Here is a 16,030-nt window from a genome sequence, read left to right as displayed (position 1 = left end):
CACACAAATACACACACGCCAAAGTACCACACAAATACACACACGCCAAAGTACCACACAAATACACACACCAAAGTACCGCACAAATACACACACGCCAAAGTACCACACAAATACACACGCGCCAAAGTACCACACAAATACACACACGCCAAAGTACCACACAAATACACACGCCAAAGTACCACACAAATACACACACGCCAAAGTACCACACAAATACACACACGCCAAAGTACCACACAAATACACACAGGTGTTTCTTGGTGAACAGCTGGTGCCTTTCACTTTGGCGTTGACTTTTTAAATTCGTAACCAAGGTTGAGTGAGATTTTGTTGTGTCGTCGCTCCACATACAAAATGTTCTCTACAACCTCAGAATGATTTCTTAGACAGTCAAAGATTTCCTTTTTGGTTCTTCCTGTGGATCAATCCTGCCCATCACCTTCACCTTTCACTATTTTCCAATTCCGTTGGGAAGAGAAACAGTTTGAATGGAGGTTTGCAGTCACACACATCTGATTCACTTTTGCATTTATGGAGTTCACAAACTAATTTCTCGAGCCGTTTTCCTCTGTTAGGATCCAACAACCACACAATTAACGATGTCCAAATCCCAAAACTAAAATATGACAATATCAGAACCAGAAACAAAAGTGATATGGTTCAAAAGACTTTGTCAATAGACACATCCCACTGGGAAAACAAACATGGAGGTTTGATGCTCACTTTTTCGGAGAATCCTTCCCAGTATGCATTGCGCAATGACCGGAAGTCTGAAATTCTTGATGTGTCTATTATGGCAAAAGGAGACATTCAATTTGTCTGGACAAAAGTTTATTTGTTTTGGCATGTCAGCATCCACCTGCATTCCTGTCAGAACTGAAGAAGCAGCTTGGATGAGCTGCGAAATGTATTCGACCAAACAAACTTTTATCCAGTTGACAAACTGAATTTCTCCTTTTGCCGTGGATTCTACCTGGAGGACTGAGGGATTATACACATTAAAATACATACATACATTCAAATTGTTAGAAAGAATTTGCTCAGATTTGTTCCCAATTACACACATTTACTCATTTACATTTATCTGACTAACTTTCTGAAGAAATATAACTTTTTAAAGAAATTGTTCAGAGTACTTTTCTAGCAGCATACTTTTACTCCTGCTTGACTAATATTTTTATTGAAGTAACAGTACTCAGTAAAGTTTAGTTTGTCTCGTTTTTGTGTCAGATTTTGTGACTTATTTCATGTTTTGTTTTCCACATTACACCTACTTTAAATTATAAATCAGATGTCACATCCAAACTGTGTCTTTGTTCTTGAGTACTTTTCCCAAATGCTTTTTTTTTTTACTCTTATTTGAGTAACTTCTCGAACCACTACTTTGTACTTCTACTTGGCTCGGCTTGGTGTGAGTTAGCTGGAGTTGTTGGAGATTGACAGTTTAATCATCCTTTTCATTTGTGAAGACGACGTCTCGGTTTTTTTCTGGTGCCAGACGGCTGAGCCACGCCGGCGCAGAAAACTATTAAACTGATAACAAAGATTTATAAAAAAGAGTGAGTATTGTCTGTGTTTAAACGTGACAGGTAGAGAAAAATGTCAGGGCCTCACAGTTTTGCTCACAGTTTGATGATTTTCTTCAAAGCTGAGTTGGCGAGCTAGCCAGGGCACGAGCGGGAGATGAGAGTACAGACGAGCAAAATGTTACATTAGCATTTACACGTGGTGCCAAACACAGAAAACAGATTACTGCTGATTTTTATCTTCTCAGGTTTGAGGATTCTTCTCTGTTGTTCATTCAAAGTCACTGCTGCTGGCGCTAAAACCATCTGTGTATCATTCGTTCACTCGTTTTTCAAAATAAAAACAAAAATAAGAACACGGAAAAACAACTGTGGCTCCAAAACCAAAATGAAAACACAGATAATGATTTGTTTTTTCAGTTTTTGATTTTCTGTTTAAAGGAAAAAAGGAAAAAAGACGGATAACTGTCCTTTCCTGTTTCCTTGACTTAAACTGTGATGCCGGACTGAACCAGGTCTAAACCAGGTCTAACCCAGGTCTATCAGGACTAAACCAGGACTAAACCGGTCTCAGTCCTGGTCTCTGTCCCAGACTGGTCCCGGTCCGAGTCCCGGTCTCTGTCCTGATCACCCGACAGTCTACACGGGCGCAGCTACGGGCCCGTCCCGACACTCAGTCCTGGTTTAGTCCTGGTTCAGTCCTGGTTTAGTCCTGTACAGTTGTAAGGGGGGGTTGTTGTACAGTTGTAGGGAGTATTATTTGTCACATTAGAGTGAGTTGTTGTACAGTTGTAGGGAGTATTATGTGTTACAATAGGGTGAGTTGTTGTACAGTTGAAGGCTAAATGCATTGTATAATTTATTTCTGTAAATCAGGGACTGCAGATGGAAACTAGATATTTAACTTTAACATCAATTTAAATGCAAACTAGTGAATCTGTAATCAGTTTTGGGGAGTAACAGATTACCTGTACCGGAGTTAAGTAATCAGAGTACAAATTATAATAACTGTATTCAGTTACAGTTACTGTTTCAGTGAGTGGTAATTGGATTACAGTTACTTTGTTGAAATAAATAGATTACATGGCGGTATTTTCCTGTTTTCACAGTTTGGGCTATTCTTCTCTTTTTTTTTTTTTTTTTTTTTCTCTGTAATTCCACTCATTGCCGGACACTAAACCAGGTCTAAACCAGATCTAAACCAGGTCTAAATCAGGTCTAAACCAGAAAACTAAACCAGGTCTAAACCAAGACTAAACTAGGTCTAAACCAGGTCTAAATCAGGTCTAAACCAGAACTAAACCAGTTCTAAACCAGGTCTAAACCGAGACTGAACCAAGACTAAACCAGGACTAAACCAGGTCTAAACCAACTAAACCAGGTCTAAACCAGGACTAAACCAGGACTAAACCAGGTCTAAACCAGTAAACCAGGACTAAACCAGGTAAAACAAGACTTTAAACCAGGAAACCAGGTAAACCAGGATAAACCAGGTAAATCATGCTAAACCAGGACTGTGGACTAAACGTGTCTAAACCTCGTCTTTCTATCAATAATATTTTTAATTTGGTTCAATAATGTCTGGGCTTTTCATTTTCTTTTAGCAAACAAAATCTTATGTTAAGATTTCCTCCTCTTTGCTTCTCTACAGCAAATCAAGTAATCCAAAGTATTCAGATTACGTTACTCACTTTAAGTAATTTAATGGATTACGTTACAAACTACATTTTGCTGTGTGTAATCTGTAATCTGTAGGGGATTACATTTTAAAAGTCACCTTCCCAACACTGCCTGTAATCAAATATAGCCTTATGTTTTTAGTAAGCAACATCATTATCCTCGGAAAATTATATTATATTATATTCACAAGTGCAAATACAACAACAGACGAAAAAGCGTTCCGGACTTTAATGCCTTTTTAAAGCCCTTAATTTAATGACTTGCTTTAAAGGTTGTATAGAGGATTTTTTAAGGGAAGCGAAATACAGCGACAGTCCTTTTTCAAATGTTGTGCATGTGTGACACCACCTTCCTCAGTAGAAACATCTCCTTCCGCCTCTTTACTCTAGAAATCACATTTGTTTACATCCAGTGCGTGTTCAGAATTACTGTTGAAGTGACCTGCCTAGAAATATTTTAGCGACCGACGCGTCAGTTTTTAGACCCTTCGGACTTTCTTTTGCGGCGAACTGGTCGTGGATTCTCGTCCGCCGTCGCAACAAACTTTGTGCGAATTGCGAGGAAGCGACAGTTTGAAAAAGCCTCAAAGAACCGCTGCATAAACCACGTAATCCCCGAGCGCCGACGACTCAGTTACACAAAAAATGTAGGGAGTTTGACTGACAACCTAACAGCCAATAGAAAAAGAGGGAGCCTCGTTTTCTATTGGCTGATGTTTATCTGGCCTCACTATGTCCACAACTGATAGATTTTCATTCTTTCTTTTTTTTTTTTTCGGTCATCATAATTAAAAGGCTGCTGCGTCTCTGTAATGGTATTTTAAAACTTTCAATGACAATTTTAAACAAAAAAAAAATCCTCCATACAACCTTTAATGCTGCTAAAATACTTTCTTTTATGATTCAAGCGTTAATATGAGAAGCCCTAATTATGTTTTCGCCGCTTCTCTTTCTAATTTTTCCTTTTATAAACTGCGTATTAATTAGTGTATTGTAATTTGTCTAACTTCATAAAAAAATAATAATAAAAAATACAGACAGCTGGCGGCAGGGGCAGAGTTTGAAGTGTGGATAAATGTCAGAAGAAACACACTGTTCCTTTACCTCCAGACCTCGTTCCTCCGCCGCCTTCGCTCTTCCCTTTAGTCCTTCAGATCTCGTCCCTCCTCCCTCCTCGCTCTTTTCTTTAGTTCAGTTACTGCGCAGTAAAAGTGGGACTAAATGCCCAAAAAACACCCAAAACCACATTCCAATTAAAACTGCAAAACTGAGGGGGATGGTGTGGGAGGACTAAAGGGGAAAGTGAGGCGGGAGGAGGGGTCTGGAGGTCTAAAGGGGAGAGTGGGAGGGGAGGAGGGGCGGCAGGGGGAGTAAATGGGGGCGGAGGGGAGAGATGTGGAGGACTAAAGGGGGAGGGAGGAGCGGTGGCGTCTGGAGGACTAAAGGGGACAGTGAGTGGGGAGGACAGGTGGCGTCTGGAGGACTAAAGGGGGGAGTGAGGAGGGAGGACAGGTGGAGTCTGGAGGACTAAAGGGGAGAGTGGGAGGAAGGACGGGCAAAATCTAGGGGACTAAAGGGGAGAGTGAGGAGGGGCGAGATCTGGCGGACTAAAGGGGAAAGTGAGGAGGAGGGTCTGGAGGTCTAAAGTGGTGATTGACGGGGGAGGAGGGTCTGGAGTTTGAAAGGGGGGAGTGAGCAGGGAGGAGCGGTGGCGTCTGGAGGACTAAAGGGGACAGTGAGTGGGGAGAACAGGTGGCGTCTGGAGGACTAAAGGGGAGAGTGAGTGGGGAGGACAGGTGGAGTCTGGAGGACTAAAAAGGAGAGTGGGAGGAAGGACGGGCAAAATCTGGCGGACTAAAGGAGAAAGTGAGGAGGAGGGTCTGGAGGTCTAAAGGGGGGAGTGAGGAGGGAGGACAGCAGAGTCTGGAGGACTAAAGGGGAGAGGAGAAGTAAGCTCTGGAGGAGTAAAGGGGAGAGTGAGGAGGGGCGGGATCTGGAGGACTAAAGGGGAGACGAGAAGCGAGTTCTGGAGGAGTAAAGGGGAGAGTGAGGGAGGGGCAGAATCTGGAGGACTAAAGGGGGGGAGGAGAGGCGAAGATCTGGAGGAGTAAAGGGGGAATTAGAGGGAGGTCTGGAGGACTAAAGGGGAGAGTGAGAGGGGTGGAACAGTGGCGTTTGGAGGACTAAAGGGGAGAGTGAGGAGGGAGGAAGGGCAAGATCTGGAGGCCTAAAGGGGAGAGTGAGTGGGGAGGATGGGCAGCGTCTGGAGAACTAAAGAGGAGAGGGAGGAGGGGTGAGATCTGGAGGACTGAAGGTGAGAGTGAGGGGGAAGGAAGGTCTGGTGAACTAAAAGGGAGAGAGAGGAGCAAGGTCTGGAGGACTAAAAAAGAGAGTGAGAGGGGTGGAACAGTGGCGTTTGGAGGACTAAAGGGGAGAGTGAGCGGGAGGAAGGGCGGGGTCTGGCAGGTGAAAGTGGAGAGTAAGGGGGAGGAGGGGCAAGATCTGGAGGTCTAAAGAGGGGGGGGTGGCATCTGGAGGACTAAAGGAGAGAGTGAGGGGCAGGATCTGGAGGACTAAAGGGGAGAGTGAGGGGCAGGATCTGGAGGACTAAAGGGGAGAGTGAGGGGCAGGATCTGGAGGACTAAAGGGGAGAGTAAGGGGGAGGAGGGGCAAGATCTGGAGGTCTAAAGAGGAGAGTGTGGGGTGGGATCTGGAGGACTAAACGGGTGAGGAGCAGTGACGTCTGGAGGTATAAGGAACAGTGTGATAAAGTTGATTTAGTATTTAGTTCCACTTTTAACAGCTCTGTCTGAAATGTGGTTTTGGGTGGAGTTTAGATGTTTAGTGCCACTTTTAGAGGGTAGTTGAAAACAGGAATTTTCTGGCCACTCACGCCCTGAATGCAGGACAGTACAGGAGTCACTTTGCTGACCTGAGCGTCCCCTCTTGTGCTTGTGTTTGTGCAGATGCTGCTGTTTGAGAAGGCTCCGTTTGAAGGCCAGGTGTACGAGGTGCACAGAGATGTAGAAGACGCCACGTTCATGCAGTTTTCTCCTCTGGTGTCGGTCAGGGTGGTCAGAGGATGGTGAGTACAACTTTATAAACACAAGAACACACACAAAACAGCTTCAAACCCCACGTAATTGGAAGCAGGGAAGAGTTAAACGTGTGAGAATGAAACAAAACACAGCTCCAAGTCCATTATTTTAAATTTGCTGTATGTACTCTTTGTATATTGTAACTTTGCATATCTCCAAAACAAATGTGTTATTGCTTTTCATTTTTCAATATAACTCCTAACCCCCAAGAGCTCAAGATTTTAACTCCAGTCTAGTGAAGTCTAGCTGAGTCATTTTCTGAAAGTCTTCTTTATTTTTAAAAAACCCAAAACAAAACAGAGCTGTGGCACGTAGATAACAGTAAGTCAACACCAAATATTCCCCTGCACAAATACAACAAACATAATAATTGGCGGTTTCTAGGACAGTTTTGCCTCCTTCCATCTGCGGATTTGAACACGCAGAGCTGTAACCATGGTGATAAAAGCTTATTTTCAGACAATAAAACATACTTTTCAAAGTATTAAGCGTTGTTTCAATTTTTTAATACTGTACGTCGGAATATAAAATAGACCCTGGCTGTGTCCGAATGTCCACGCAAGTCCCTAACCTACGGAAGCCGAGAGGGGTCACAACAAACGCAAACGCCGCAACAAATACAAATGCGACAACACAACAAAAAGCCACAACACACCAAAAAAAAGCCACAACAGAAATGACCGCGGGACTCTATTTTAATGCAAACGCCACAACAAATACAAACGCAAATGCCACAACAGAAGTGACCGCGGGACTCTATTTTCCGACGGACTGATCAAGCGGCAAGTGAAGAAGAAGAACTACAACGTGAAACGAATAATGATAAAACAATAAATTACTTTTACTTACGTTTCCAACTTCTCCGTTCCTTTACTTTTCACGTTGTAGTTCTTCTTCTTCACTTGCCGCTTGATCGGCAAGAACAGTCTAACGTAGTCTGGCTCACAGCGAGGACTTGTTCACAAAAATGCACTTGAATAAAACATTGCTGAACCAAACACAACCAAAGCAATAAATAAAATGGATTAATAAGTCTCTGTAACAAAATTGCTCTTAAAAGTTATTTTAGTCGTTGATTTACATTGGAATATTGTGTCTTGTCTCTCTGTGGCTTCTGCTGTGGCCTCGGCGTTTTGGTCATTTAAGTGTTCGTATTAACCTGTGACACAGGATCCTGTTTCGCTCTGAGGGAGTCTCTGTTCTGTCTGGTATCGTGTCGGTGTCTAGTGGGATTTCAGTGGATTTCGTGCTCTCCCTGGGGCGGGGTTAGTTGAGTCGCTCGGATTTGGGTTTATGTCGACTGTTGAGGTTTGACACATTTCTTCTCGTCGTTTGCGTTTCACTCGCTGCATTTGACGCACGTGGCTGTTGAGACGTGTCCCACTCACCAGTGTTGATTCGGCATCGTGACTTGTTTTGGTGCTCGGCGATGAACTGTTTTGGTTCTGACGGCGGCGCGTTGTGTTGCGGCTTCGTGTTCAGCGCACAGACAGCGGCGTTTTCTGCACTCAGGCTGCGCGCGCATCCGCTGTGCTGATGAACACACGGTTCAAGCGTCATTACTCTTGTTAAACGAGCGGAGTCAGAGAGCGACAGAAAACTTCTAACATCCAGTCTCTTTGAGAAAGAGAGAGAGCGAGGAAAACAAACAAACATGCACATAGAATTTATCGCGGCCAGGAAAAGTTATCGAAGCTCGTTAAAAGTTATCGTGCAATTAATTGATTTATTGATTATTGTTACAGGCCTAGTAAAGGTGGAAGGAAGTTGAGGTGAGAGTCAGATTTGTTTTCTACTTTTGCATATTTATAAAAGGCAGTATGGGTGACGTAGGCTTGTGGACGGAGCATTGCACACAGAGATTAGTCAAACTTACATGGATGACTTGCATGGGCGACAGTAGCTCAGTTGGCAGAGCGTTTGTCCACTACTCCGAAGGTTGGCGGTATGAGTGCCGCTCTCGACATAAACATCATTGGTTGGCGCAATTTCAGCTCCCAGTGTTGTCGTGTCCTCGCCTCCAGTGTCTCTGTACATTTCTGTGTGAATGGGTGTGTTGTTGTAAAAGCATGTAAAGAGTGTCTTGAAGGTGGAAAAGCGCTGGATGACATCTAAAACCTCTTCAGGTCTGTTTTTGAGGAGGCAAGAATATTATATAAGATGGTAGACAGCTTCAAAAAGTCCAATTTGTCTGCCATGTCTCGTCTTTAAAAATGTCACTCTTTCATGAATACGATAATTAAAGTGTCAATGTCAGGGGCACAGTTTTTGATGTTATGTTTGGTGATGGCTTTTCTGCGGTGACAAAAATGCGATCAATTATTCAATTCAAAACGAAATGAAATAACGAATACTTTTAGTGGTTGCAATTAGTGAATCACAAAGGCTGCAAATACTGAGACGAAATGTCCTTCTGTCAGCCCCCAATCTGAGTCATTTACACAATTTTTTTTTTGAGTACTGTATTTTTCAGACGATAAGGCGCACTGAAAATCCTTTAATTTTCTCAAAAATCGACAGTGTGCCTTGTGTATTGATTCTCTCTGGTTGTGTTTACTGCCCTTGAACCAATTTTCTCTGGTACACGGCGCTCAAAAATCTGTCAAAATGTTTTAGTACGACTTTTGTAAACTACAAAGCCGCACCGCTTGATGGATTGCTGGAGTATTACTACATTACATCGTAGTCAGGAGCCTCGAGGACTAAGTATCGTATTTTCCGGGCTATTAGATGCGCTCTTAAGCCTCTAACCGCATCAAAAAACGACGCGCCCCATACACGAATCCACTCGGGTGTCCCAGCACGACTTCAGTAAACTGCAAAGCCGCACCATCCGCAGAACACACAAACACACACGGAGCAGACAGCGACCGCACAGAGAAAAACACCCGCAGACACACTCATCACTCCACGATGACGAGGAACAGAACGAAGGAACGAACCAAAAAAGGGAGTGCAATGTGCCACTTCTAGACACGACTGAACAACTGAGTCACTGCGAACACGCCGACAATCCAGCGGTCCCAGACACACCCTCCATACACGCCACAAATGAACAAAGCTCCCTTTAAAGTCCAGTGCGGTTTATTTGTGAAAAAAGTTCAAAAATAGACCTTTGAAAGACAGTGCGCCTTATAATGCAGAGTGCCTAATAGTGCAGAAAATACGGTTAGTAAGTCAGACAGAAACTGAACTGCGTCAAGGCACAAGGAGCACACTGTGGTTTTAAGTTTCGTTTTGTTTCCCAAAGACTCGGTTGCGACCCTCCGGTGGGTTGCAAGAGATTTTTTTTGGTTGCCTTGTTGCCTTCGCTCAGTTTCATTTCTCTCCAGCGACTAGGGCAGGAATCCAAAAACACTAGACGTTTCGCAAAAACCCCGGAAGTGCGAGTTCGGGCACCAGCCAATCAGCGAAGAGTCAGACATTCTGTGTTGGCAACGATTCCCGAGATCGAGGATTTAAAGTTGGAATAAAGAGAATGTTTGGTGAATTTTATCAAGGGAAAGACGTTATTGTCCTTCTTCCTATGAGATTTGGGAAAAGCTTAATATACCAGTTAACCCCGTTAGCAGTGCATTACATACGTCACGACCAAATAACAGCGATTGGTTAAAAAAAAAAAGTACCCGCCTACCGTCGAGCGAACGAATCCTAATGCTGTGAGGTCAGACGGTTTCCACCAAGTGAAACCGGCTGATGAATCAAGCTGGTGACAATCTGCATGTAGGTTGAAAATGTTAAGACAAGTTTTGTATAATTTCTAATCTTTTTGTAATTATTTTATCGACTATTTTGTTCCAATATTGCTGGTTCAATTGAAGGTTGAAAAGAAAAAGAAATGTTCTACATTTAATGTCCAAATCGGCGACTTTTATTGCTGCTTCAGTGACTGTTTTTCATTGTTTAAAACTTGAGTAATACTAATTGTTTCTGAGTCAACACTAAAATATCCTCTTTAATGTTCAATAATGGTCAAATCCACCTTTATTTGGTGATTTATGAATGATGTCTTCGCTTGGGTTGCGAAGGTTTGTGAATTTTTAAAAATGTGGGTCCCCAGAAAAAAAAAAAAAAATTGGGAAACACTGCTTTAAAACGTAAACAAATGTACACAAAGCTGGATTAAACTCATTATTACTCAATGTATATCTGAGTCGTCCTCGTAGGAAATAAAAATCCAAACTTAAATGATCCTCACACGTTCACATTCATGATACACATTCACAACGCCGCGCGAATTACGCCACGATCTGCTGCTGGATCGTGGACGCCTGGGCTAAGGATCAGTCTCAAGTGTCGTCCGTTTGTTTCTCTTAATGCTCCTTATAATCCGGTGCGCCTTATGTTTGAAAATAGATGAGAGAATTCAACATTTTTGATATTGTGCCTTATAATCCGGTGCAAAAAATATGCTAAAATGTGTCTTTCCTCGGTACAGATCTGTTGTATAAGCAGCTCTTGAGGTCAGAACATGTCACCCGGACTGTCTGCACCGTCTTGTTAAGGGCTTTATTCTCTGACAACTGTTTTTTTCGTTATTATGAGCTTTATCATCACGACGAAACTCAGCTCTGGTCTCTGAAAAGTTGCGAAAGTGCTTATAAACTCATTGTGGCGAATAATGAGGATACTTCATGTGAACGGGCAATAACTTTGGACCACTGCGCACACTTTAAATAATGTTGCCAAAGAGCGTTGCATAAAATAAAACACGCTTTAACTAAATTCAAAATCTAGAAAAAACAAGGGCAGATTTTTAGTCAAATGTTAAAGAGGGGGTTATTATGCAAAATTGACCTTTTGGAGCTTTTCATCAACCCACAAACCCACGTCACCCAGGCTCCCACTCGACACTTCTCCATAAATTTACAAAAACACGACACAAAACTGAACACTGTTAATTCTTTGTCCCCGTCGAGTATAGTATTTTCAAGACAATAAAAAAGAACATGGTGATTAGGGCTGGGGATCATAAAGAAGTTGCCGATATGATACGATACGCTTTTCGATACAGTGAGCTTTCGATTCAGTATGATTCGGTACGATATATTTCACATTGATTCGATACGGTTCAGTGAAAAACAAAGGCTAAATCATGGCTGCGATACTAAAAGTCAACTAAGTCCACTAAGTTTGTGCAAAGTTAATGTGAAAAACTAGTCTGATTCATCAGCCGGTTTCACTTCGTGGAAACCGTGTGACCTCGCAGCATTAGGATTCTTTCGCCCAACAGTAGGCGGGTACTTTTTAATTTAACCAGTCGCTGCTGTTTGGTCGTGACGTATGTAATATACCAAATCCCGTAGGAAGAAGGACAATAACGTCTTTCTTCTTGATAAAATTCACCAAACATTCTCTTTGTTCAAGCTTTAAATCCTCGATCTCGGGAACCGTTGCCAACGCAGAATGTCTGTCTTCGTCTACGTCCATCTCGACGTTTCGTTTACTGTTGTGCTGTTCCACAAAAGGGACACAGAGAGATGCTTGTTTTTGACGTCGTGGCTTCAGAGCTCTTCACTGATTGGCCGGTGTGCGATCTACAACGTCCGGTGTTTTTGCAAACCGTCTAGTGTGTTCCGATTCCTGATCTAGTCGCTGGAGAGAAATGAAATTGAACGGAAGGCACTCGGTGGTACCAACCTGGGTAAAAAACACTAGGGATGTAACAATAACCAAAATATCGTGATATCGTATCGTCAAAGTTCTCACAATAATATCGTGGAACATCACAATATATCGAATTACAAGTCTCTTTGCTTAACTGAAGAGTTATGGTGCAGCAATAACTCAAAAAAGACAGAGGGAACTACATAGACCATGATCCTTTGCTCCATTTCAGTGCAGACGACAAGAAGAAATAACAGTTCTAACACTTTTAAGTCTAAATCCAAAGAACTAAGTCTTGTCAAGGAATTTTAAGAGAAAAAAGTAGCATATTCACAGTTTTAGTTGTTTGGCCTCCACAAAGTATCACAATAAATATCGTGCAGAGAGATTTGGATATTGTTACATCTCTACTCGTGAGCCTCCCCATATCATATCGTGAGCTTTCCCATGATATCGCAATAAATATCGTATCGTGAGGTTCATACCGTGATGATATTGTATCGTGAGACTTGGATATACTTACACCCCTAAAAAACAGACCATTTTTTTTCTCACAACAGTAGAAAAATGTCAACAGAACCTGTTTAGCCTCTGTACAGACAAATTAATTTTAGTCCTGTAAAAAATACCTGGTTTAAAAATAGACTGGTTTACCTTTTAGATGATAGTAGTCCTGGTTTAGTACCTGGTTTAGTCAGACCCACCTGATGTTTACTGATTCAGCACATTAAACGATACGATATATTGATATTTTGATATTTTTGCACACCCCTAATGGTGACCTAAATATGTTCTGTGTTAAATATAATGTGACATGTCGATTCTAACCTGTAACCTCATATTCCTGTTGTGTTCAGTGCAGTGTCGGGGAGTAACAGATTACATGTACCGGAGTTATGTAATCAGAGTACAAATTATGAGTAACTGTATTCAGTTACAGTTACTGTTTCAGTGAGTGGTAATTGGATTACAGTTACTTTGTTGAAATAAATAGATTACACAGAGGTACTTTCCTGTTTTCACATTTTGGGCTGTTCCCCTTTTTTTTCTTTTTTTCTTTTTTTTTCGGTAATTCCACTCATTGCCGGAAACTAAAACCAGGTCCAAACCAGAACTAAACCAGACTAAAACCAGATCTAAACCAGACTAAACTAAACCAGGTCTAAACCAGGTCTAAACCAGGTCTAAACTAAACCAGGAAACTAAAACCAGGTCTAAACCAGAACTAAACCAAGAAAAGCAGGTCTAAACCAGGACTAAACCAGGACTAAACCAGGTCTAACCAGGACTAAACCAAGACTAAACCAGATCTAAACCAGGACTAAACCAGGTCTAAACCAGAACTAAACCAAGACTAAACCAGATCTAAACCAGGACTAAACCAAGACTAAACCAGGTCTAAACCAGGACTAAACCAGGACTAAAACCAGGTCTAAACCAGAACTAAACCAAGACTAAACCAGATCTAAACCAGGACTAAACCAGGTCTAAAACCAGGTCTAAACCAGAACTAAACCAAGACTAAACCAGATCTAAACCAGGACTAAAACAGGATTTAACAGGACTAAATCATGCTGCGTGGACCGTGTCTCATCTTCTATCAATAATATTTTTAATTTGGTTCAGTAAAGTCTGGGCTTTTTCTTTTCTTTTAGCAGATAAAACATCTTATGTGAAGATTTCCTGGTCTTTGTTCCTGGTAGATTATTCTGGTTTTTGCTTCTCTACAGCAAATCAACTAATCCAAAGTATTCAGATTACATTACTCACTTTAAATCATTTAATGGATTATGTTACAAACTACATTTTGGTTTATGTAATCTGTAATCTGTAGGGGATTACATTTTAAAAGTCACCTTCCCAACACTGGTTCAATGTGACAGTGTTTGTGTGTTTGTTGTGTCCACAGTTGGATCCTCTACGAGAAGCCCGGGTTCCAGGGTCGGACCATCGCTCTGGAGGAGGGCGGCCTGGAGCTGGCCAACGTGTGGGCCCAGCCTGAGCCCGGTCCTGGTCTAGACCCCGGACTGGACCCCGACCTAGACCCACAGGTGCCCATGCAGATCGGCTCCATACGTCTGGCCGTGTCCGTAAGTGTAACGATAATTCTTCACTATCGACTGTACGAGCTGAGAATAAGAGTCTGAGTAAATGTAAAATGAGGCTAAGTTTATACGATGACGGTTTGAACAAAAGGCGCGAAAGGAAAGTGGCGTCGCGTCTTCACTTTTTATTCCGCGTTTAGACAAGTGTTTTTAGAAGGAAATCTGCATGCATACAGTGACGCAAAAGTGTGGAATTCGATTGTTTTTGCATGCCAGACGACTCAGTGGTGATGTACGTGATGTGAACATGTACGTGACCTGAGCAGACCTGACCAGAGTTTTGCGTCTTGGGCAGTGTCGACGGAAACACTACGGCGGAGCATTTTCAACTTTTCCACTCTGGAGGGTGGTTTCAGATTTTTGCGTTTTTAAGCCTCAAAAACGCCGTCAGCGTCTAAACAAAAGGCACTTCTGATGAAATAGTTTGTCATTTTTAACCTTCTCGTGTAAACAGGGCCTAAAATACCTAATTCAGATGTTCTTGGTTGGCTCACGTTGACATTTTTAACGTAATATTTGGGGAATTTGACAACTAAGAAGTGCATCGTTCATACTTCAAAGGACAGAAGATAAGGACAGTTGGATTCTGTGATCCAAGTTTGTTTTTCCTGTATCGCCTTAGATACAGGAGTTAGATATGTGAACCAGCAGTGTTGGGAGGAACGTGTTATGAAAGTAATGAATTACTGTAATGCATTGCTTTTTGTTGTAACGCAGTAATGTTCGGCATTACAGGGAAAAAAAATTGTCATATTTTACTCAGTGTGTTTAGAACTGTTATTTCTTCATCTAGTCTGCACTGAAATGGAGCAAAGGATCATGGTCTATGTAGTTTTTTAGCTCTTGCTGCACCATAATTCTTAATTTAAGCAATAAATTAATGTAATTCGATACATTGTGATGGTCCATGATGTTATTGTGAGAACTTTGACGATACGATGTCACGATATTTTGGTTATTGTTACATCCCTAGGCATTACGGGGAAAAATTTAAATATTTTACTTGGTACAAATGTGAGTAACACACATCACAATTAATTTTTAACCTGGATTGAAGTGGTGGGTTTTTCGTTTTTCTTCATACAAATATCAGCAGCGGTGAAACGCCGTCGTTACGGTTCCGAGTGTCGGGATGGGCCTGGAGGTGCGCCTTACGTAGATCGTCGGTTAACCCCTGGTGAAAGGACTAATCGCCGCCGACGCCTTATCGCGCTTTGCAGACACCCTGGGTTCTCTCAGGGGCGGTTCTAGATTCCAAGTCCTAATCCAAGATTAGTCCTGGTTTAGTCCTGGTTTAGAGCTGGTTTAGACCTGGTTTAGACCTGGTTTAGACCTGGTTTAGTCCTGGTTTAGAGCTGGTTTAGGCCTGGTTTAGTCCTGGTTTAGCCCTGGTTTAGTCCTGGTTTAGACCTGGTTTAGTCCTGGTTTAGTCCTGGTTTAGTCCTGGTGTAGTCCTGGTTTAGTCCTGGTTTAGACCTGGTTTAGACCTGGTTTAGACTTGGTTTAGACCTGGTTTAGTCCTGGTTTAGAGCTGGTTTAGACCTGGTTTAGTCCTGGTTTAGTCCTGGTTTAGTCCTGGTTTAGACTTGGTTTAGCCCTGGTTTAGACCTGGTTTAGACCTGGTTTAGTCCTGGTTTAGACCTGGTTTAGTCCTGGTTTAGACCTGGTTTAGCCCTGGTTTAGTCCTGGTTTAGAGCTGGTTTAGTCCTGGTTTAGTCCTGGTTTAGACCTGGTTTAGTCCTGGTTTAGCTCTGGTTTAGTCCTGGTTTGGACCTGGTTTAATCCTGGTTTAGCCCTGGTTTAGTCCTGGTTTAGCCCTGGTTTAGTCCTGGTTTAGACCTGGTTTAGTCCTGGTTTAGACCTGGTTTAGACCTGGTTTAGACCTGGTTCATTTGTGGTTTAGACCTGGTTTAGCCTGGTTTAGTCCTGGTTTAGTCCTGGTTTAGTCCTGGTTTAGACGTGGTTTAGACCTGGTTCATTTGTGGTTTAGACCTGGTTTAGACCTGGTT

General features: G+C 42.3%; 1 protein-coding gene across 1 annotated transcript in view; it reads left to right on the top strand.

Annotated features, from left to right (window-relative positions):
• Positions 1–16,030, top strand: part of LOC110172315 (beta/gamma crystallin domain-containing protein 1-like) — a 184,750-nt gene that overhangs the window by 44,802 nt on the left and 123,918 nt on the right. Inside the window, exons 6-7 of the mRNA XM_055149441.1 lie at positions 6,178–6,296; positions 13,826–14,006. Coding sequence (XP_055005416.1) covers positions 6,178–6,296; positions 13,826–14,006 — 300 coding nt within the window. The remainder of the gene's footprint in view (positions 1–6,177; positions 6,297–13,825; positions 14,007–16,030) is intronic.

This window comes from Boleophthalmus pectinirostris, unplaced genomic scaffold (assembly GCF_026225935.1).
Source record: "Boleophthalmus pectinirostris isolate CB_2022bp ecotype Guang Dong unplaced genomic scaffold, ASM2622593v1 HiC_scaffold_13, whole genome shotgun sequence".
NCBI lineage: Eukaryota > Metazoa > Chordata > Actinopteri > Gobiiformes > Gobiidae > Boleophthalmus > Boleophthalmus pectinirostris.
This window is presented reverse-complemented; position numbering and strand designations above follow the sequence as displayed.